At 44.1% G+C, this 24,256-nt stretch overlaps 1 protein-coding gene across 1 annotated transcript in view; it reads left to right on the top strand.

Moving 5' to 3' along the window:
* sv2ca (synaptic vesicle glycoprotein 2Ca) overlaps positions 1-24,256 on the top strand; it is a 306,023-nt gene that overhangs the window by 180,314 nt on the left and 101,453 nt on the right. The window contains exon 4 of the mRNA XM_068029499.1: positions 5,202-5,382. Within this exon, the coding sequence (XP_067885600.1) occupies positions 5,202-5,382 (181 nt within the window). The remainder of the gene's footprint in view (positions 1-5,201; positions 5,383-24,256) is intronic.

The raw sequence follows: 24,256 nt of genomic DNA, 5'->3' as shown, positions 1-24,256 counted from the left end.
TGTCATCCTACAAGCTTGTTTAATGAGCTTTCCAGGATACCAGGAGGCATGAATGCTTGCCAGGCTCCAATTGTGCCTAATGTGGTTGTCAGGCTACCAGTATCCCTGATGGTTTGCCAGGATGCAGACTGATGTTTAACCAGACTATTATATAGTCTTATTGGCAGTAATGATGGAGAAGTCTCAGAGCCCTAGATAATTCTTTGTCTTGACTGAAGGGAGTAACACACATGGACAAGTGGCATCTACAATGAAATCAATTGTACATCTGCTAGGAACTGCAGAACAGTTCTTGCAAGAAAATGTACTGCTTCATTCTACACAAAATAAAATAATATTTTTTAAATTTGCTAGGTTTATATAGCCTAAGAATAATAAGTTTCTTTTGATCTTTGTGATCAAATTAAAGGAAAACAATCTTTAGTTTATTTGCCTTGTGAGCCAACGGGATAGATTCCCATCTCCTTACCATCTCATTTGCACCCAAAAAGGTGGCAGTAGAAGATGGAAAATGATGTATAAGTTCATCCAGCCCAGTTTGCGCCAGATCCAAAGTCAGCTAATTTCCTGGGTGGTATAAGTCCTGCCAGCTAGTGCTTCCATCCGCAAGAATAAATGCAAATCAGGGTTGTTTGGCATCAACACAATTTCTGGACCTTACCATTTGACTAATGCCACTTTCTGCTCCTGTTCACAAACCACGGATGGTAGAAGATGATAGGCAGCCATTTCAAATGCTATTTAATGGGATGCTCAGTTTCTCTATAGAGCTTTTGGATACATTTTCTTGCAATAAATTGTGAGCAATTTATCCTTAAAATTTGTAGTAGTTGTTTTATTTGCTATTGTAGACTCCATACTATGAGTGGCATTTAACTTTGCAGTTGTACTCTCATGGGGTACCTCTAGGAACCCTGCTGTGGGAGGAGGGGAAGGTGGAGGAGGAGAAATGAGTAAACAGAGGTGAAGGGAGAGTAAAGAAAGAACTTGCATTTATATAGCACATTTCATGTTCTCAGGAGGGCAAAGATGCTTCACAGCTAATGAAGTATATTCACTGTTATTTTATTCTCAAACACAGCAGCCAATTTATACAAATAGAAAGACGAATGCTTGGAGAAGCTTAAGGAGGCTTGGGCTAGGATTTTAGCCCAGAGGCAGGTTCCATGCGGGAGTACTGTTGTGAGATCGGAAAACAGAGAAGAACGGGTTTCCCGAATGTCCTGCAGTTTTTAACTGGAAAACCTGGCCAACATGAGTTAAAAATTGAATGATGGTTAAAATGAAGGCAGGAAATCATATTATAATGTTTAAATAACCAACCGGCCTCCTGCAAGTGGATTGATCATCGGCTGCTCGCCCCATCTCCATTAAAACTGGAAGTGGACGGGTTCAGTTGAGTTCCTGTTTCAGATTTTTTGAATTTTAACCTCTGACCCAGCAGCAACCACCCGTTTTTGGGAGTCATGATTCAGTTTTCTGTTTCTCCAGGGAGGCAGTGGCAGTGTTGTGTCACATTCGCAGCTAACTGCCAGAGCTAACACAGTATTGCTCATAGCAGGCAAGGTCAGTCATGGCCCTGACTTTCATTGCATCAAAATCCTTCCAGGCAGCTATAGGGGATAGCAGTAACATCAGTCAAACTGCAGTTCATGCTTGCATCGAACAGGTGACTGATGCCTTGCTTGCTAGGGCAAACAAAAACTGATTATTTCCCCCAGCAACATCCAGAAGCAGCAGAGTAGGGCTCTGCACGCAGGTTGCCCTGTGGGTTCATCACACATTGCAGCTGCCTTCATGCATCATAAATGAAATCACAATATTTATGTTCAATTGGTCTGCAATGACCACCAGTGCATCGTATAGGTCTGAGCCCGTTTTCCTGGAAGCCGTCAATATGCTTGTATATTGTGTCAGGCAACCATCACCCCTGCCCCACCCCAGCTCTCACAGACAGATTGCACCTGCATGGCAAGTTAAAGGCTGGCACCTTGGTGAGGGCAGGCAGCACCAATGCTACTGGGTGGCTATTGCTGCCAGAAGGCCCCTCAATGAGCCAAAGAGTCCCCAAATAGGAGGGCCCCTCAATCCAAAACCCACTGTGTGGCCACCAGGGTTTACGCTGCAGCTTCCCCTCATGGCGGAGTGCCCCCCCCACCCCGCCCCCCATTACTGGTAAAGTGCCAACCGCGGCCGGAAGAGACCCATAATTGGCCACTTAAGTAACCCATTTGGCCTCTGGGCACAAAGGTCATCCAGCACCTTCCCCACCGCTGGCAAGATGGCATGGTAGTGGGTAGATGACAGGCACTCCAACCCCTACCTTCCCTTGCCATTTTACGGACCCCCTCCTGCCTCCCAGCCCATCCCCAGAGGGCTGGTAAATTTCAGCCTAATGATTCAGATAGCTGGATATTGCCATAATTCCAGGCCAGGGATCATTTACATATGGGAGTTGGGCTGACTGGCTTGGAGGAGAGGGGATAGCTGAAGCACAAAATAGTAGTGGATAGTTGGTAGCTTAGTTTTTAATATTATTTCATCATTGAAGGTTTTGAATTAAGCAAGGCCTGTCTTCTCTTTTTGGCCTTTGGCTGCCTCTAGCAACATCCAGCATTCCGATAATGCAAATAATGGGAAAATGAAATGATAGAGGTTGTATTTCCCTCATTGAAGCACGTCGACCTGTCCGTATGTGCAGGCCAAGCCTGTCCCAATAGCACTAGCCCCTGGATCACAGTGGTTATGTGGGACTGCAGAGGAGTGTGTCTCCAAGTTACTTCCCATCTACATCCTCCCAAGAACTGCGAGTAAATCAGTGTGCAGTATGGGGCAAATGGAAAGTTTGTCCTTATTGGAAACTGTATTGATAATGTATAAGGGAGAGGCATCCACTTAGAAACTTATGCTGTATTCACAAGTGTACATTGCCTTATCTGTCGCTTCTGCTGAAACTTATTGCACATGTCCAACCTCTTTGTACTCCAATCTCTCTGAGATGGTCACAGAAAGAGTAAATCAGGCCTGTGCCAATGAACAGAACCTGAACAGGTCCTAGTCTACTAAAGTTAGACTTGAAGGAGAAGATGGGAAGGAAATCCTTCAATTTGTGAGAGAGGCAGGAAGCTAGGAAGAATAAGCACAATGTGAGTTTGGCTTGGGAAGAGAGGCAAATGCCTTGTATAAGTGAGAGGTAGTAAGAGAAAAAGGCTGTTTCCTCAGGAGCTCGAAAGATTCATGTGGCTTAACAGTGAATCTAGGAATTCTATGGAAAGTTTCTAGTGTTGTAAACTGGAAGAAGAGGCTGCAGCCCGTGAAGAAGGAAAGTATTCCCTGCAATCTGTGCCATCGAGTCATAGAGTTATACAGCACAGAAACAGGCCCTTCAGCCCATCGTGTCCATGCCGGACATCAAGCACCCAACCAACCTAATCCCATTTTCCAGCACTTGGCCCATAGCCTCGTATGCTATGGCGTTTCAAGTGCTCATCTAAATACTTCTTAAATGTTGTGAGGGTTCCTGCCTCTACCACCCCTTCAGGCAGTATGTTCCAGATTCCAACCACCCACTGGGTGAAAAAATCTTTCCTCAAATCCCCTCTAAACCTCCTGCCCCTTACCTTAAATCTCTGCCCCCTGGTTATTGACCCCATCGCTAAGGGAAAAAGTTTCTTCCTATCTAACCTATCAATGCCCCTCAGAATTTTGTATACCTCAATCAGGTCCCCCCTCAGCCTTCTCTGCTCTAAGGAAAACAACCCTAGCCTTTCCAGTCTCTCTTCATAGCTGAAATGCTCCAGCCTAGGCAACCTCCTGGCGAATCTCCTCTGCACCCTGTCCAGTGCAATCACATCCTTCCTATAGTGTGGTGCCCAGAATTGTACACAGTACTCCAGCTGTGGCCTAACTAGCGTTTTATACAGCTCCATCATAACCTCTGCTCTTATATTCTATGCCTCGGCTGATAAAGGCAAGTATCTCATATGCCTTCCTAACCACCTTATCTAACTGTGCTGCTGCCTTCAGTGATCTATGGACAAGTACACCAAGATCCCTCTGACCCTCTGTAATTCCTAGGGTCCTACCATCCATTGTATATTCCCTCGTCTTGTTAGTCCTCCCAAAATGCATCACCTCACACTTCTCAGGATTAAATTCCATTTGCCATTACTCTGTCCATCTTACCAGCCCATCTATATCGTCCTGTAATCTAAGGCTTTCCTCCTCACTATTTACGACACCACCAATTTTCCTGTCATCTGCAAACTTACTTATCATACCTCCTATATTCACGTCTAAATCATTAATGAACACTGCCATGTGCTCCTTTGCCTGGTCCGAACTGCTGTCCCACTCCCAGTTCTAGCCGCATCCATTTTGTGAGTGAGTCGAAGTCCTTTGGAAAGATATTCCAGTCTCGTAAACGGGAGCTGGAAAATATGTTTCCTCCAGTGATACAAGCTGATTTCAGATATAGATACTTGACTTCCACCAGCAATGATAAATGTTTAATTTATCATTCTGGCCAAACAGTTGGAAATTGGAAAAATGGAGCTCGACCATAATTCTTACTGGCAATCAGTAGGAAATTCCTTCCAAGGTTTCCTTTCCAGTTCAAATTTATGGGGATTCTATCCTGTAGAAAGGTAACAGTGACTAGTTATCTATGTTAAATCCAGAAAGGTAACCAGCAACAAGAAAGAAAATGGCAGCCCACTTTATGGCAGTGGTGTTGAAGCGCCAGACAAATTATGAATCAACCTACCTAAATAAAATAAAAGCAAAATACTGCAGATGCTGGAAATCTGAAATAAAAACAAGAAATGCTGGAAATACTCAGCAGGTCTGGCAGCAGCTGTGGAGAGAGAAGCAGAGTTAACGTTTCAGGTCAGTGACCCTTCATCAGAACCGAAACGTTAACTCTGCTTCTCTCCACAGATGCTGCCAGACTTGCTGAGTATATCCAACATTTCTTGTTTTTATACCTAAATAAAAGCTGTGTTTAATAAAACTAAAATTGCATTGCTGAAAAGCTCCTGCTGCATCTGTCTGAGTGAAGTTACAAAGGTGGTTCAAATCGTGTTGCTGCAGTAGAGTCTTTTGAAGTTGTTCAAAGCACTGAGTCGTTTTAAAAAAGAAACTCCGCTTTGGTGATATTTGATAGTTGTGACTAAACAAAGACCATCTCTGTTTTATTGCAGGCAGTATAGTGTACCTTGGGATGATGTTGGGGGCCTTTTTCTGGGGCGGTCTAGCAGACAAGATAGGCCGGCGGCAAGCCCTCATCATTTGTATGTCCGTCAATGGATTCTTCGCCTTTCTTTCATCCTTCGTCCAAGGTTATGGGCTTTTCCTGTTCTGCCGATTCTTTGCTGGATTTGGGTAAGATCTGCTGCCGTGTTATCACACCTCCGCAAGTCCTGCGAGGCTTTAATTACACAGAACAATTACCCTTGAAAGGGTTATCATCAACATCTCATTAAAAGCCTTATCTCATTATCAGCTATTTTAGTTTGTAAATATCTTGCACCGTATAGAATGTATTTGGTCTAATTTACTAATGAATTTAATATTTATATGTCATTTACAAACTACTTTTTGACCATGTTTAACAAAGAGAAAGGTGAAAAAAGATTTATAGTATTATAAGAGGAAGCTACAAATACAGAAAGGAATAGAACGCTATACTATTTGATGAAGTAGATTGGTTGCAGGCTTGGGTAGGGCATCAAAACGGCATAGACAATAGGGCCAAATGGCCTGTTCCTGTGCTGTAAATGCTGTGTAATTGCAATGACATATCGTTGTGATGGAAACCACACCTGCCAAATGGAAACATATTAATTTCATCAGATGGAACACTACTTAAACCTTTTTACTGGACATTGCACAGAACTTGTTTAAAAAAGATCACAGAGTTGGACAGCTGAAATATGGCTGCACGTTTGCATTCTGGAAGACAGTTGAATAGAGAGTCAATGGGAGTGTTCACTGATTCAATGAACAAGATTGGTCTGGCCAATCATAATAATCAACCTTCTTTGGCTGTGTAAGAGCCAGAGCTCTGCACCCCACCGAGAGTGAGAGGAGAACTTTGAGAATCAACAACCTTCACAGACGATGCTGATTCAAACAAAGAGCTGGTCACATGACTTACCTGCTGGCCAGACTGGGAACTGTTTGAATTGTGCCTCACAGAAAGGTTTGGGGCAGACTGCAATTTGAAGACCAAAGAGAAAGAAGGTCCCTGTCTCTCTCTCTCAAGCAAAGGCCCAGGGAACCACAGAAGCAACTTAGGTCTCAAGACAGAGGACCTCTTCAGCCTTCTGGTACCAGAGAAGCAAGTTTGAAAGTGTGTATTGGGCCTACAAGGAACTACAAGATCGCAATTCCAACCAAGGACTTTACAGCAAACTAAAGGCAGTAACTGAATTCCATTTATTACTCCAAATCCCCTGCCTCCCTTTAATTCTTTCTCCCCCTGTGTGTGTTTACTTTGTATGCATGCTAACATGATTGCATCGCGTATTTTAGTAATTTTAACCAAGCTAGAGTGATAAGGTTAATAAACTTACATCTTTCTTGTTCAAACCTGAGAAAACCTGTCTGGTTGGTTCATTTACCAATTAGAAAGCAGTGAGCAAGGACTCACTGAGGCAAAGCTAAAAACATTGTGTTTTAAAAGTTAAACCTTGTTATGGCCAAACCAGGAAAGGGGCAGGAGGGGAGCCTGAGACCCCTTCCTCACCCAGTCGTAACACTGTGTACTGAAAATCTTACATTCGGATGCTCCTATCTTAAGAGTAGAGATAGAGGAAAGCATAAATAATTTGTCTGCATGTATATGTTGGGAGTGGTGTATACATGTTTTAATATCGATTCAAAAAAGACCAGAAGAACAGAAAAATAGGAGTAGAAGTGGACTAAATGGCTCCTCGAGCCTGCTCCACCATTCAATACAATCATGGCTGATCTTCTACCATAATTCCACCTTTCCGCCCACTCCCCATATCCCTTGATTCATGAGGGACCAAAAATCTGTCTATCAGCCTTAAATACACTCAAAGATGGAGCATCCACAACACTCTGTGCTAGACAAATCCAAAGATTCACAACCCTCTGAGTGAAGAAATGTCTCCTTATCTCAGTCCTAAATGATCGAGTCGCTTATCCTGAGACAGGCTCCCCATGATCTAGCTGGGGGAAACAACTTCGCACTGTCTACCCTGTCAAGTCTCATCAGAATTTTAAACAAAAATAAAAAATGTTGGAAATATTCATCTATGGAGAGAAAGCAGGAGGAGGCGGTGGCATAGTGGTATTGTCACTGGACTAGTAACCCAGAGGCCCAGGGTATTGCTCTGGGGACATGGGTTCGAATCCCAGCAAAGGGATTTGAATTCAATTCATAAAACTGGAATTAAAAGCTAGTTTAATGATGGCCATTGTCGATTGTTGTAAAAACCCATTTGGTCCACTAATGCTCTTTAGAGAAGGAAATCGGCTGTCCTTGCCTGGTCTGGCTTACATGTGACCCCAGACCCACAGCAATGTAGTTGACTCTTACATGCCCTCTGAAATGGCCTAGCAAGCCACTTAGTTGTATCTAACCGCTACGAAGTCAATAAAAAGGAATGAAACCGGATGGACCACCTGGCATCGACCTAGGATCCGGAAACGGCAAACCCAGCCTTGTCGACCCTGCAGAGTCCTCCTTACTAACATCTGGGGGCTTGTGCCAAAGTTGGGAGAGCTGTCCCACAGACTAGTCAAGCAACAGCCTGACATAGTCATACTCACGGAATCATACCTTAACGCCAATGTCCCAGACACTACCATCACTATCCCCAGGTATGTCCTGTCCCACCGGCAGGACAGACCCAGCAGAGGTGGCGGCACAGTCGGGAGGGAGTTGCCTTGGGACTCCTCAACATCAACTCCAGAGCCCATGAAGTTTCATGGCATCAGGCCAAACATGAGCAACGAAACCTCCTGCTGATTACTACCTACCGCCTTCCCGCAGCTGATGAGTCAGTACTGCTCCATATTGAACACCACTTGGAGGAAGCACTGAGGGTAGCAAGGGCACAGAATGTACTCTGGGTGGGGGATTTCAATGTCCATCACCAAGAGTAGCTTGGTAGCACCACTACTGACCGAGCTAGCTGAGTCCTAAAGGACATAGCTACTGGACTGGTTCTGCAGCAGGTGGTGAGGGAACCAACAAGAGGGAAAAACATCCTTGACGTCATCCTCACCAATCTGCCTGCCGCATATGCATTTGTCCATGACAGTATTGGTAGGAGTGACCACCACACAGTCCTTGTGGAGACGAAGTCCTGCCTTCACATTGAGGATACCCTCCATCGCTTTGTGTGGCACTATCACCATGTTAAATGGGATAGATTTTGAACAGTTCTAGCAATGCAAAACTGGGCATCCACGAGGCGCTGTGGGCCATCAGCAACAGCAGAATTGTACTTAACCACAATTTGTAACCTCATGGCCCGGCATTTCCCCACTCTACCATTACCATCAAAAAAAAAGAAAGAAAAAAGCCAGGAGGCCAACCCTGGTTCAATGAAGAGTGCAGGAGGGCATGCCAGGAGCATAACCAGGCATACCTCAAATAATTGAGGTGTCAACCTGGTGAAGCTACAACACAGGACTATCTGCGTGCCAAACTGCGTAAGCAGCATGTAATAGACAGTGCTAAGCGATCCCATAACCAACGGATCAGATCTAAGCTCTGCAGTCCTGCCACATCTAGCCGTGAATGGTGGTGGACAATTAAACAAATAACTGGAGGAGGTGGCTCCACAGATGTCCCCAACCTCAATGATGGGGAAGCCCGGCACATCAGTGCGAAAGATAAGGCTGAAGCATTTGCAACAATCTTCAGTCAGGAGCGCCGAGTTGATCATTCATCTCGGCCTTCTCCTGAAGTCCCCAGCATTACAGATGCCAGTCTTCAGCCAATTTGATTCACTCAACGTGATATCAAGAAATGACTGAAGGCACTGGATACTGCAAAGGCTATAGACCCTGACTATATTCCAGCAATAGTACTGAAGACCTGTGCTCCAGAACTTGCCACGCCCCTAGCCAAGCTGTTCCAGTACAGCTACAACACTGGCATCTACCCTGCAATGTGGAAAATTGCCCAGGTATGTCCTGTACATAAAAGGAAGGACAAGTCCAACCCGGCCAATTACCGCCCCATGAGTCTACTGTCAATCATCAGTCAAGTCATGGAAGGAGTCATCAACAGTGACATCAAGTAGCACTTGCTGAGCAATAACCTGCTCAGTGACGCTCAGTTTGGGTTCCACCAGGGCCATTCAGCTCCTGACCTCATTACAGCCTTGGTTCAAACATGGACAAAAGAGCTGAACTCAAGAGGTCAGGTGAGAGTAACTGCCCTTGACATCAAGGCAGCATTTGACCGAGTATGGCATCAAGGAGCCCGAGCAAAACTGAGGTCAATGGGAATCAGGGGGAAAACTCTCCGCTGGTTGGAGTCATACCTAATGCAAAGGAAGATGGTTGTGGTTGTTGGAGGTCAACCATCTGAGCTCCAGGACATCACTGCAGGAGTTCCTCAGGATAGTGTCCTAGGCCCAACCATCTTCAGCTGCTTCATCAATGACCTTCCTTCAATCATAAGGTCCGAAGTGGGGATGTTTACTGATGATTGCACAATGTTCAGCACCATTCGCATCTCCTCAGATACTGAAGCAGTCCGTGTAGAAATGCAGCAAGACCTGGACAATATCCAGGCTTGGGCTGATAAGTGGCAAGTAACATTCGCAGTGCCAGGCACTGAATATCTCCAAAAAGAGAGAATCTAACCATTTCCCCATGACATTCAATGGCATTACCATCACTGAATCCCCCACTAACATCCTAGGGGCTACCATTGACCAGAAACTGAACTGGAGTAACCATATAAATACCATGGCTACAGGAGCAGGTCAGAGGCTAGGAGTCCTGTGGTGAGTAATGCACCTCCTGACTCCTCAAAGCCTGTCCACCATCTACAAGGCACAAGTCAAGAGTGTGATGGAATACTCTCCACTTGCCTGGATGGGTGCATCTTCAACAACGCTGAAGAAGCTCGACGCCATCCAGGACAAAGCAGCCCGCTTGATTGGCACTCTATCCACAAAAAACATTCACTCCCTCCACCACCGATGCACAGTGGCAGCAGTGTGTACCATCTACAAGATGCATTGCAGCAACGCACCAAGGCTCCTTAGACCGCACTTTCCAAACCCGCAACCTCTACCAACTAGGACAAGGGCAGCAAATGCATGGGAACATCACCACCTGCAAGTTCCCCTCAAAGTCACACACCATCCTGACTTGGAACTATATCGCTGTTCCTTCACTGTCGCTGGGTCAAAATCCTGGAACTCCCTTCCCAACAGCACTGTGGGTGTACCTACCTCACATGGACTGCAGCCGTTCAAGAAGGCTGTTCACCACCACCTTCTCAAGGGCAATAAGGGATGGGCAATAAATGCTGGCCTAGCCAGCGACACCCACATCCCATGAATGAATAAAAAAAACATTTCAGGTCTGTGTGACCTTTCATCAGAACTGGGAAAACTTAGAAATGTAATAGGTTTTGACAAAGTGAAAGGGGGGGGGGGAAACGAAGAACAGAAGAGAAGGACTGTGATAGGGTGGAAGGCAGGAGAGATTAAATGTTACAAAGCCAAAGCAGTTTGCAGTGGGACAGGTAAAAAAAAAACAAAAGATGTGTCTCGATGAGGTGTAAATGACAGCATAGCAGCCACCTGAACATAAATTAAAGGGATTAAGAAAGAACAAGGGGCGGGGGGGGAAAGACTACAAAAAAAATAAACCAGCAATAAAACACTAAAAGAAGAAAAAGGATTTTGCTTCTGCAGTTCAGAATCTTGTATGTTTTAATGAGATCACCTATCATTCTTCCAAGATCCAGAGAGTATAGGCCCAATTTACTCAGCCTTTCATCATTGGACAACCCTCTCATCCCACAAACTAATCTAGTGAACAATCGCTGTACCGCCTCCAAGGCAAATATATTCTTCCTTAGATATGGAGACCAATACTGCACACAGTACTCCAGGTGTAGTCTCACTAAAGCCCTATGCAATTGTCGCAAGACTTCCTTATTCTTGTACTCCAATCCCCTTGTAATAAAGGCCAACATGCCATTTGCCTTTCTAATTGCTTTCTGTACCTGCATGCTAACTTTCTGTGTTCCTTGTACGAGTACACTCAAGTCTCTCTGAACATCAACATTTAGAAGTTTCAGGCCTTTTAAAAAATATTCTGCTTTTCTATTCTTATTACCAAAGTGAATAACTTCACCCTTCCCCACATCTGCCACCATACTTACTCACATACATAATCTGTCTATATCTCTTTGCAGCCTCCTTGTGTCCTCCTCAGAGCTAACTTTGTATCATCAGCAAGCGTGAATACATCACTATCAGTCACTTCGTCAGTCATTACTGTAGATTGTAAATAGTTGAGGACCCAGCACTGATCCTTGCGGCACTCCACTAGTTACAGCCTATCAACTTACCAATCTACTCTCTGCTTTCTGTCCCTTAACCAATCCACCATCCGTGCTAATATATTACCCACAACTCCCTGAACCTTTATCTTGCATATTAACCTTTTGTGTGGCATTGTTATGACCAGGTGAGAAAGGGGTCTAGGGCTCCCCTCTCTGCCTTTTCCTGGTTTGGCCATAACAGGGTTTAATTTTTAAAACACCATGTTTTTAGCTTCCTGTCAGTGAGTCCTTGCTCACTGCTCTCTAATTGTAATTACAAAGAAAACAACCAGACAGGTTTCCTCAGATTTAAACAAGAAAGGTGTAAGTTTATTAACTTCAAAACTCTAACTCAGTTAAAATTGCTAAAAATATGCGGTGCAACTACGGTAGCATGCATACGCAATAAACACACACGCAAGTAGAGACAGAGGAGGAGAAAGAATTAAAAGGGGAGAAGGTTTGAAGTAGTAGTTGAAAATTCAGTTACTGGTTTTGAGTTGGATGTAAAGTCTTTGATTGAAGTTAAGTCTTGCAGTTCTCATTAGGGCCCAGTGCACACTTTTGCTTGTTTAGCTGGTACCAGAAGGCTACAGGAGTCTTCTCTCTTGAGACTTGAGTTACTTCCGTGGGTCCCTGGAACTTTGCAAGAGGGAGAGAGAGGGAGAGCTGTCTTCTTGAAGTTCAATTGCAGTCTGTTCCAAAACTTGTTCTGTGTCAGGCATAATTCAAAAATCCCCAGGATGGTCAGCAGGTTAGTCATGTGACTAGCTCCTTGTTTGGAGCAGCCTTGCGTGCGAGATTTGTGAATTCTTCCATGTTTACCAGACATTCTTGGTGGGGTGGGGGGGGAGTGGGGGGCGGGGGGGTGGGGGGGTGTGGAGGGATGCGGGGGTGCAATGCTGGCTCAATGACTTTCAATATTTCTTAATCAACACTGTTGACAAAATCCATCTGGCTAATTGAATCAAAGAGTACTCCCATTGTCTCATAGTCTCTCCCTGCAACTGTCTTTTAGAAAACAAATGTGCAGCCATGTTTTCAGCCACTGTTCTGTGGTTCTTTTAAACAAGTTTGTTCAATGTCCAGTAGCAGTTCAAAAATAATGTTTCATATGACAAAGTTAATATGTCTAATTTTGGCAGGTGTGGTTTCTGTCACACCTCCATATCCAGCGGAATGAAATGTGACATTGGGGGAGCATTTCATTATAAAAATAGAAAGAAGAGAAAGTGCAGGAAAACACACATGCATTTCTCATTCATTCTCATTCATTCAGAATTCCTAAACTTGTTACAGCTTGTCTATCCTTTGTAGAAATGCTGCTTTAAACTGCCCCCTTTTCTTGAGGTGGGTCTGAGATAATTATGTGTTGCCTAAGGGGTTTAAAGTTTTTTCACTATCAACCTGAAATACGTTCATGTGATTTTGGGGAGGTTTGCAGTTAGCACATTCCATGACTGCCTAGGGTGCCTTTGTTCCTGTTGAGGTCTGCAGGAGGAGGGTTAGATTTAATTAGCCCTGGTTTGGAGTTCTGCTCATCGGAGTCAGCAGTAGGTGGATCCACTCTGATCTCTCTTTCAGTGTTCTGATGAGGGCTTTTTACTTTAGGGTATGGTTGGTTCCCTTTTCTCCTGACTGTTGGGGTGGATCCTTTTCTAATCTTCCCTTTGTCCTTTGCGATGGAAACAGTTCAAAGAAGGTTTACTAGACTGATACCTGGAATGGGCGGGCTATCTTATGAGGAAAGATTGGACAGGCTAGGCTTGTATCTGCTGGAATTTAAAAGAGTAAGAGGTGACTTGATTGAAACATATAAGATCCTGAGGGATCTTGATAGAGTGGATGTGGAAAGGATGTTTTCCCTTGTGGGAGAATCTAGAACCAGGGGTCACCGTTTAAAAATAAGGGATAGCCCATTTAAGACAGAGATGAGAAGAAACTTTTTCTCTCAGAGGGTCGTGAGTCTTTGGAGCTTTCTTCCTCAAAAGGTGGTGGAAGCAGAGTCTTTGAATATGTTTAAGGCAGAGGTAGATAGATTCTTAATAAACAAAGGGGTGAAAGGTTATTGGGGTTGGTGGTAATGTGGAGAAATCAGTTCAGGCATGAACTTATTGAATAGCGGAGCAGGCTCGAGGGAGCGAGTGGCCTACTCATGCTTCTAATTCATATGTTCGTATGTCCTCTGGGACAATCCTGCTTGCAGGTATTTGTCCAGATTCTACTGCACTCCCATGCAACATTTCGGCTAGGTGAGGCATCGACCTCACGGTTTCTTTGCCTTCTTGAGGGCTTTCTTTATCCGTGCAGGTTTCTTTATATGCCGTTAGCAACTCTGGTGGGTCTGCAGACTAGGGTCTGTATTTACAGAGGAGGATGTGGGGTCTAATATTTCCAAATTTTGGGGGTTGGCTGACTAGACAGTAGGGGCTTTCATTTGGGAATCTTCTCGGATCTCCTTTACCTGTCCCCTTTGTCCCTTTTTCCCCTTTCCTCTCTAACTTTTTGCCAGCCCTGTGCCTGTCTGTCCCCTTTTGCTCTCGGCAGGGGTCCCTTGCAGTTCACCAGCCCTCTGCTGGCGGGTCCTCCAAATGCCGGTACAGGATTTAGGGGTGCAGATTTCACTCTAGGTTGGGGTTTCCCCTCAACCTGGCACATGTGGCAACTCCTACAGTAGTCCACCACATCTTTGTGGAGTTTTGGCCAGTCAAACTGCTGCTTTATGCGGGCTTTGGTTTTTTCGTATACCGACATGTACAGTCTCATGGGCCATTCTTATTATTTCTCTCCAGTACCTCTGCGGCACCACTAACTGTCCACTCTTTGTCCTCAGGTCTGTGAAGAGAACTCCACTTCTTCATCAGTACCTCATTCTTTAAATAGTAGCAGTCAGAGACTCTCTTTGCTTCAATTTCAGACTGGGCAGCCTGTGCTAACTCTCTTAGTACTGGGTTGGCTCGCTGAGCCTCAGCTGGGGAATATCCATTTAATCCATTCCCTGGGTCCTCTAACTTTCCAGAGAAAGTTTCAGACAGACAGACCTCATGGTCATCTGCCTGCAGTGCCAATTCAGTCTCCTGTGCGGGAGCTGGCTGGTTTGGTCATGGCCCGATTCACTACACATGCAGGGGAACTGCAGGGGACTGTCTCCTGCCACTGCCCCGTCTCTCTGACCTCCTGCGGTCTCTATTTCATCACTGGGGAAGCCACCACCTTTGCCCCCGCCAGATAATTACCTAAGAGCAGTTCAACCCCATCCATAGGCAAACTAGGGAGTATCCCTACAGTAACTGGTCCCAAAACTAGGTCGCACTCCAAGTGCACCCGATGTAAAGGTACAGGCATACACTGCCCTCCAATACCATGTTTAGTTTAGTTTAGAGATACAGCACTGAAACAGGCCCTTCGGCCCACCGAGTATGTGCCGACCATCAACCACCCATTTATATTAATCCTACACTAATTCCATATTCCTACCACATCCCCACCTGTCCCTATATTTCCCTACCACCTACCTATACTAGCGGCAATTTATAATGGCCAATTTACCTATCCACCTGCATGTCTTTGGCATGTGGGAGGAAACCGGAGCACCCAGTGGAAACCCACGCAGACACAGGGAGAACTTGCAAGCTCCACACAGGCAGTACCCAGAATTGAACCCAGGTCGCTGGAGCTGTGAGGCTGCGGTGCTAACCACTGCACTACTGTGCCTCCATGCACCGCCATTCTGGTATTTACTGCACTCACTGGGGGAAAGATAAGGTCTTTTCCCAGTAAAAGGCATCTAGTGGCCCCTGTGTCCCTGAGGATTACTATGGGATTGCTTGCCCCACTCGAGGGGTATGGGGTTACTCTCCCTTCAGACACACAATCCTGATAACCTTCAAGAATCCTATTAAATGTTCCTGCACCCACAGCAGTATGTTTTCTGGGTCCTACTATTGCTACAGTTTGTTCTGCTGTGCTTTCCATCAGGGTCCCTGATTAACCCTGCAGACTTTCTCCATGCTTTCCAGCAGTCAGCTCTCAGATGACCTGCCTTATTAAAATGGAAGCACACAGGTCTCTGGGTTTCACTCCTACTTACCGCACCTTCCTTTTTGGCAGGAGGAGGGTCCCCTGTGTCTCCTGCTTTTCTTCTCTTCGAAGACTGCTTGGGCTGCTATCGCCTTCCCACCCTTTGTCCTTTTTGAATTTGTGGGGGCGACTAGGAAAGGTTTTTCCTGGGGAACCGACTTCTATATTAGAGAAAACTCATCAGCCAGAACTGCAGCTTGCCTCGCTTTATGCACTTTTTTTTCTTCCACATGGGCCTTTACGGAGAGTGGGAGAGACTTTTTAAATTCCTCTAACAAAATTATCTCTCTGAGGTTTTCATAGCTGGACTGCACTTCAAGAGCTCTCAACCACTGGGCAAAAGCCAGCTGCTTACTTCTCTCAAACTCCAAGTAAGGTTGACCAGCTTGCTTCCTGACCGTTCGAAACATCTGGTGGTAGGCTTCTGGTACTAGCTCATATGCCCGAGGATTGTATTTTTTGTCAGTTCATAATTTGATGAGCTCTCATCTGGCAACAGGGAATAAACCTCATGGGCTTTTCCTGTTAGCTTACTTTGCACCAGAAGAGTCCAGCTCTCAGCCAGCCATTTTAACTGCCTTGCAAGTTTCTCAAAAGATACAAAAAATGCTTCCACGTCTCCCTCATTGAATTTTAGAATCAATTGGGAAAATTTTAGTGATCCCGTACACTGCCCCACCATTTGTATTTTCTATGCTTTCACTGGGGTTACTCTGGCGCCCCTAGCTAACTCAAGCCGCCTCAGCTCTCTTTCCTCCCATTGCTTCTGGAAGTTGCTTTCTCTCTTTCTCTCCTGTCTTTTTGTTTCCCTGTCTTCTAATTAAAGTTTCCTCTGTTCGAGTTGTATCTTTGCTAGCAATACCCTATCGGAGTCTATTTCTAACCCAGTTTCTGATTCCCCAGATCCGAGGGAATAATGGTTGGCCACTAGCCTTAGGAGTTCAGACTTCCTAGCCTTGGCATACAAAGTGATCCCACACTGCTCAGCGATATTTCTCAACTGTTCCATAGACAGTGCTTTTAACTTACCCCAAGTTATATCACCCTGGCTAGGGGAGTTACAGGCTTCGGTCGCAGAAATGTTAGAATTCTAGCACGCATAACCACAAGAAAACCTGTATTGAAATCTTTTCTCTTTTTGATTGGATCAATTTGACTTTCCACTTCCAGTTTCTCGTTTGTCTGTGGGTCCAATCCCAGACGCTAGCCCCAAAATTTTTGTTACGACCAGGTGAGAAAGGGGTCTAGTGCTCCCCTCTCAGCCTTTTCCTGGTTTGGCCATAACAGGATTCAATTTTGAAAACACCATGTTTTTAGCTTCCCATCAGTCAATCCTTGCTCACTGCTCTCTAGTTGTAATTGCAAAGAAATCAACCAGACAGGTTTTCTCAGATTTAAGCAAGAAAGATGTAAGTTTATTAACCTTAAAACTCTAACTCAGTTTAAACTACTAAGAATATGCAACGTGACCACGCTAGCATGCATATGTGATAAAGACACACGCAAATAGAGACAGAGGAGAGAGAATTAAAAGGCGGGTGGGGAAGGTGTGAAGTATTAGATGGAAATTCAGTTACTGGTTTTGAGATGGATGTAAAGTCTTTGATTGAAGTTAACATAGTGACATTCGTGCCACACAAGTGCCAGGCAATGATCATCTCCAACAAGAGAGAATCTAACCATCTCCCCTTGACATTCAATGGCATTTCCATCGCTGAATCCCCACTACCAACATCCTAGGGACTACCATTGACCAGAAACTGAACTGGAGTAGTCATATAAATACAGTGGCTACAAGAGCAGGTCAGAGGCTAGGAATCCTGCAGCGAGTAACTCATCTCCTGACTCCCCAAAGCCTGTCCACCATCTACAAGGCACAAGTCAGGAATGTGATGGAATGCTCTCCACTTGCCTGGATGGGTGCAGCTCCAACAACACTCAAGAAGCTCGACACCATCCAGGACAAAGCAGCCCGCTTGATTGGCACCCCGTCCACAAAAAACATTCACTCCCGCCAACACCGATGCATAGTGGCAGCAGTGTGTACCATCTACAAGTTGCACTGCAGCAACGCACCAAGCCTCCTTAGACAGCACCTTCTAAACCCGCGACCTCTACCAACTAGAAGGACAAGGGCAGCAAATGCATGGGAACATCACCACCTGCAAGTTCCCCTCCAAGTCACACACCATCCTGACTTGGAACTATATCGCCGTTCCTTCACTGTCACTGGGTCAAAATCCTGGAACTCCCTTCCTAACAGTACTGTGGGTGTATCTACCTCACATGGACTGCAGCCGTTCAAGAAGGCAGCTCACCACCACCTTCTCAAGGGCAATTTGGGATGGGCAATAAATGCTGGCCTAGCCACCGATGCCCACATCCCATGAATGAATAAAACAAAACATAGAAAATAGGAGCAGGAATAGGCCATTTGGCCCTTCAAGCCTGCTCCGCTTTTCTATGTTTCTATGATTGGTGTATGAGAACACCCAGGTCTCGTTGCTATTCCCCTGTCTCAGTTTATAGCCGTTCAGATAATAATCTGCCTTCCTGTTTTTGCTACCAAAGTGGATAACCTCACATTTATCCAAATTATACTGCATCTGCCATGCATTTACCCACTCACTTAACTTGTCCAAATCACCCTGAATCCTCTCTGCATCCTCCTCACAACTCACTCTCCCACTCAGTTTTGTGTCATCTGCAAATTTGGAGATATTATATTTAGTTCCCTCATCTAAATCATTGATATATATTGTGAATAGCTGGGGTCCTAGCACCGATCCCTGCGGTACCCCACTAGTCACTACCTGCCATTCGGAAAAAGACCTGTTTATTCCTACTCTTTGTTTCTTGTCTGCCGACCAATTTTCTATCCATCACAATACACTACCCCCAATCCCATGCGCTTTAATTTTACACGCGAATCTCTTATGTGGAACTTTGTCGAAAGCCTTCTGAAAGTCCAAATAAACCACATCCGCTGGCTCTTCCTCATCAATTCTACTAGTTACATCCTCGAAGAATTCTAGTAGATTTGTCAAGCATGATTTCCCTTTCATAAATCCATGCTGACTCTGCCCGATTCTACCACTGTTCTCCAAGTGGTCTGCTAAAAATCTTTGATAATGGACTCTAGAATTTTCCCCACTACCGATGTCAGGCTGACTGGTCTATAATTCCCTGTTTTCTCTCAACCTCCCTTTTTAAATAGTGGGGTTACATTAGCTACCCTCCAAGCTACCTGTAGGAACTGTTCCAGAGTCTAAAGAATCTTGGAAGATGATCACCAATGCATCCACTATTTCTAGGGACACTTCCTTAAGTACTCTGGGACATAGATTATCAGGCCCTGGGGATTTATCGGCCTTCACTCCCATCAATTTCCCCAACACCATTTCTCTACTAATACTGATTTCCTTCAGTTCCTCCCTCTCACTAAACCCTGTGTTCCCCAACATTTCTGGTATGATATTTGTGTCCTCCTTTGTGAAGACAGAATCAAAGTATGCATTTAGTTGGTCCGCCATTTCTTTGTTCCCCAAAATAAATTCCCCTGTTTCTGACTGTAAGGGACCTACATTTGTCTTCACCAATCTTTTTCTCTTCACATATCATAGAAACTTTTACAGTCAGTCTTTATGTTCCCTGCAAGCTTACTCTCATACTCTATTTTCCCCTTCTTAATCAATCCCTTGGTCCTCCTTTGCTGAATTCTAAATTGCTGCCAATCCTCAGGTCTGTTGTTTTTTCTGGCGAATTTGTATGCCTCTTCCTTGGATCTCATGCTATCTATAATTTCCCTTGTAAGCCATGGTTTGGCTACCTTTCCTGTTTTCCTTTTGCGCCAGACAGGAGTAAACAATTGTTGCAGTTCATCCATGTGCTCTTTGAATGTTTGCCATTGCCTATCCACCATCATCCCTTTAATAACGTTTCCCAATCTCATGCCTCATACCTTCGTAGTTTCCTTTATTAAGATTCAGGACCCTTGTCTCAGGATCAACTACATCACTCTCCACCTTGATGAAGAATTCTATCATATTATGGTCGCTCATCCCCAAGGGGTCTCGCACAACTAGATTGTCAATTATTCCTCTCTCATTACACAATACCCAATCTAGGATGGCCTGTTCTCTGGTTGGTTCCTGAATGTATTGGTCCAGAAAACCATCCAGAATGCACTCCATGAATTCCTCCTCTACGGTATTATGACTAATTTGCTTTGCCCAATCTATATGCAGATGAAAGTCATCCATAATTACAGATGTTGCTTTATTGCATGTGTCTCTAATTTCCTGTTTAATGCCATTCCCAACATCACCACTACAGTTTGGGGGTCTATATACAACCTCCATTAACGTTTTTTGCCCCTTAGTGTTTCTCAGCTCCACCCATACAGATTCCACATTGTCAGAGCTAATATCCTTCCTCACTATTGCGTTAATTTCCTCGTTAACCAGCAATGCAACTCCACCGCCTTTTACTTTTTGTCTGTCCTTCCTAAATACTGAATACCTCTAGATGTTCATTTCCCATCCCTGGTCACCCTGCAGCCATATCTCTGTAATCCCGACTATATCATACCCGTTTACATCTATTTGCGCGATTAATTCATCCACTTTATTGCAAATGCTCCACATGTTAAGGCACAAACCCTTACGGCTTGTCTTGTTAGCATTACTTGTCCCCTTCCCACTATTTTTCACTGTGGCCCTGTTTGATTCTGGCCCTTGATTTCTATGCCTATCACTTTTTTTATTCCCCTTACTGTCTTTTGTTCTTGTCTTTGATCCCGCCTCCTCTGACTCCTTGCAAAGGTTCCCATCCCCCTGCCATTTTAAGTCTTGCAGTTCTCATTGGGGCCCACTGCACATTTTCACTTGTTTAGCTGGTACCAGAAGGCTTCAGGAGTCTTCTCTCTTGAGGCTTGAATTACTTTCCTGGGTCCCTGGAACTTTGCATGAAAGAGAGAGAGAGAGACAGAGAGTAGGTGCTCTCCTCTTGAAGTTCAGTTGCAAGTCTCTTTCAAAACCTGTTCTGTGTCAAGCACAATTCAAAAAAACCCAGGTTGGCTAGCAGGTTAGTCATGTGACTAGCTCCTTGTTTGGAGCAGCCTCGCCTGCGAGATTTGTGAATTCCTCCATGTTTACCAGACATTCTCGGTGGAGGGGGGGGGGTGGGGGCACGGGGTGCGGAGGTGCAATTCTGGCTCAATGACTCTCAATGTCTCTTAATCATCACTATTGACAAAATTCATCTGGCTAATTGAATCAGGGAGTACTCCCATTGTCTCATAGTCTCTCCCTGCAACTGTCTTTGGAATGCAAATGTGCAGCCATGTTTTCAGCCACTGTTCTGTGGTCTTTTTAAACAAGTTTGTTCAATGTCCAATGTTAGTTCAAAAATAATATTCCATATGACGAAATTAATATGTCTCATTTTGGCAAATGTGGTTTCCGTCACAGGCACCTTAATGAATGCCTTTTGGAAATCCAAGTATATTACATCAAGTGGTTCCCCTTTATTTACCCTGCTAGTTACATCCTCAAAAAGTAATACATTTTGTCAAATGGAATTTCCCTTACTTAAAACCCCTAGGTTACCCATTATTTCTGGTGTGTAATTTGTGCCTTCTAATGTGAAGACAGACACAAAATATTTGTTCAATATCTCTGCCATTTCCTCATTCCCCATGATAGTTTCCCCTGTTTCTGCCTCAAAGGGACCATTGTTCACTTCAGCTACTCTCCTTTTTATATGCTTGTAAAAACTCTTGCAATCTGTTTTTATATTCCTAGCTAGTTTACTCACGTTATAGTTTTTCCTTGTTTTATCAACATTTTAGGCACTCTTTGCTGGTTTCTAAAACTCTCCCAATCCTCAGGCTTCCTATTATTCTTTGCAGCATTATAAACCTCTTCTCTTAATCTAATACTATCCTTAATTTCCGAATAAGCCACGGATGGATCTTTTGTTTTATTAATGGAATGTATTTTCATTGAGCATTTTGTATTGTTTCTCTATATGTTTCCCACTGTTTATTTACCACCATATCTTTGTGTCTATTTACCCAATCATTCATAATCAGCTCTCCCCTCATACCTATGTAACTGGCATTGTTTACGTTTAAAATTCTTATATATTGCTCTAAAGCTTAATGTGAAATTCAATTGCATTCTAATCACGGATTCCCAGAGGATCTTTTACTATGAGATTACTAATTAACATGCCTTATTGCACAATACAAAATCTAAAATAGTTTTATCCCTGGTTGCTTCCTCAATGTATTGTTCCAGGAAACTGTTGTGAATATATTCTACAAACTCATCTTCCAGATTACCTTTGCTAATTTGATTTGTCCAGTCTATATGAAGATTAAAGTCCCCCACAATTATTACATTGCCTTTGTTACAAGCTCCAATTACTTCTTGCTTAATGTTCTGTCCAATGGTATAACTACGGTTATCGGGCCTATAAACTATTCCCACCAATGTTTTCTGACCTTTGTTATTCTTAATCTCCACCCATACTGATTTTACTTCCTAATTCTCTGAGCCAAGATCTCTTGCAACTGCTGTCCGTATGTTATCCTTTACTATCAAGACTACTCCTCCTTTTCTATTCTATCAGTTCTTTTGAATTACTGTGTACCCTGGAATATTTATTTCCCAATATTGGTCTCCATGTAACCAGGTTTCTGTAATGGAAATTAGATCTAAACCATTTATCTTTATTTGTGCTGCTAGTTCATCTATCTTATTGCGAATTCAGATAAAGAGCCTTTAATTTTTTTTTACTACTATCCTTTGCCTGGATATTACACTCTTACCATTAAACTCTCTGTCCATTCATGTCCCATTCTGCTTGTCTTTACTGAAATTGCTACACTGCTCTATTGCCTCAACTTTTCTTTTTAGATTTCTAAATCTCCCTTCACCTGATCCCTCCCCCACCTCTTTTAATTTAAAGCCCCATCCACTGCCCTAGTTACATGATTTGCCAGGACACGGATCCCAGCCCCATTTAAGTGACGCTCATCCCAACAGAACAACTCCCTCTTTTCCCGGTACTGGTGCCAGTGGCCCATGAATTGAAACCCCTTCATCCCATGCATTTAATTCTCTAATCTGCATGACCATATGCCAATTGGCACGTGGTTCATGTAACAATCCAGAGATTATCACCTTTGAGGTTCTACATTTTAATTTGGACCCTAACCCCTCAATTGTTCTCTGCGCTGAACATCATTCCTAGTTCTGCCTATATCATTGGTTCCTATGTAAAACACACGAACGAGACCACTCCCTTTGGATCCACGTTTGTCTTCAGCTGCGGGGAGATGTCTTTAACTCTGGCACCAGGTAGGTAACACAAATTTCCGAACTCCTGGTCATAGCTGCACAGAACAGTATCCATCCCCCTGACTATACTGTCCCCTATGACAACCACATTCCTTTTCACTCTCCCCACTTAAATGGCTTTGTGCCATGTTCAGTTTGCCCATCCACCCTGCAGTCCCTGTTCTCATCCACACAGCAGCAAGTACCTTGTACCTATTGGTTAAAGGCAAGGGCTGAAGCTCCTCCATCTCTACATCCTGGATCCCCAGACCTGCCTGACACGCAGTCATACCCTCCTGTCCCTGACCAACTCTAAAGTTCTACTTAACCTAAGGGGTGTGACTGCCTCCTGGAACCAAGTGTCTGGGTAACCCTGATGCCCCATATTGTTTGCAGCTCGGACTGCAGCTCCAGAACTCTGAGCCGCAGTTGCTCGGGCTGCACTTACCACAGATTTCGTTGTCCAAGATCTCAATGCTGTCCACAAACTCCCACGTTTTGCAATTACAGCACACCAACTGCTCTGCCATGTTTGTCAAACTTTATCTATTTATTTATTTGATTAGTTAATTAGTTACTTATTTAATAAAGTAAAGCAATAGCAAGTTATAGTCTCCTGGCTTAGAGGCAAAAGAAAAACACCAGCACTGGAGATCAAACAAAAAAGAGTAAAATGCACACCTCCTTCTCCCTACGCCAAATTCCCACTTGCATTAAATTCCCGACTTTAACACCTTGTTTACGAAGCATTCTTTTCCCTGATCACTCTGTGCTTCACACCTAGGTGAAAGACCAAGGCTCATAATGCAGAGCACAAGCCAAGTCAGATAGAGTAGGAGAGAACGCTAGATAAATCAGAAAATAATAATAATTGACACCAAGCATAGGCTTGGAAAGCCTATAGATGGTAAGGAGAAGGGAAGACAGGAGAAAGCAAATCATTCCACAATGCTTTAAAGTTCTGCAATGGAGGGAATTAGATTACAGGAGCTGGTGTGATGTGCTGAATTCACCACAGTGAGAATGCAAGGAGGAGAAAAACTGTGTAAATTTCGAATAAAATTGTAGCATTTGTTGAAAAGCAGCTAACTTTAGATTTTCAGTGCATGAATATTTTCTTTTCACTTTTCTCCCTCTTAAGTGCAATTTAAAAAACTACTTTGAAATGACACACAAACATGAAGTTCATTATTAAATTAGATCAAATGCATTTTATAATCCACGAGGGGTGGGGGGGGGTGCTGAAGGGGGCATTAATGTGGTCACTGAGGGTGGGTTG

Source organism: Heterodontus francisci, chromosome 4 (assembly GCF_036365525.1).
Source record: "Heterodontus francisci isolate sHetFra1 chromosome 4, sHetFra1.hap1, whole genome shotgun sequence".
In the NCBI taxonomy this organism is placed as follows: Eukaryota; Metazoa; Chordata; class Chondrichthyes; order Heterodontiformes; family Heterodontidae; genus Heterodontus; species Heterodontus francisci.
Note: the sequence above shows the minus strand (reverse complement) of the source record. Positions and strands in the feature narration are given on the sequence as shown.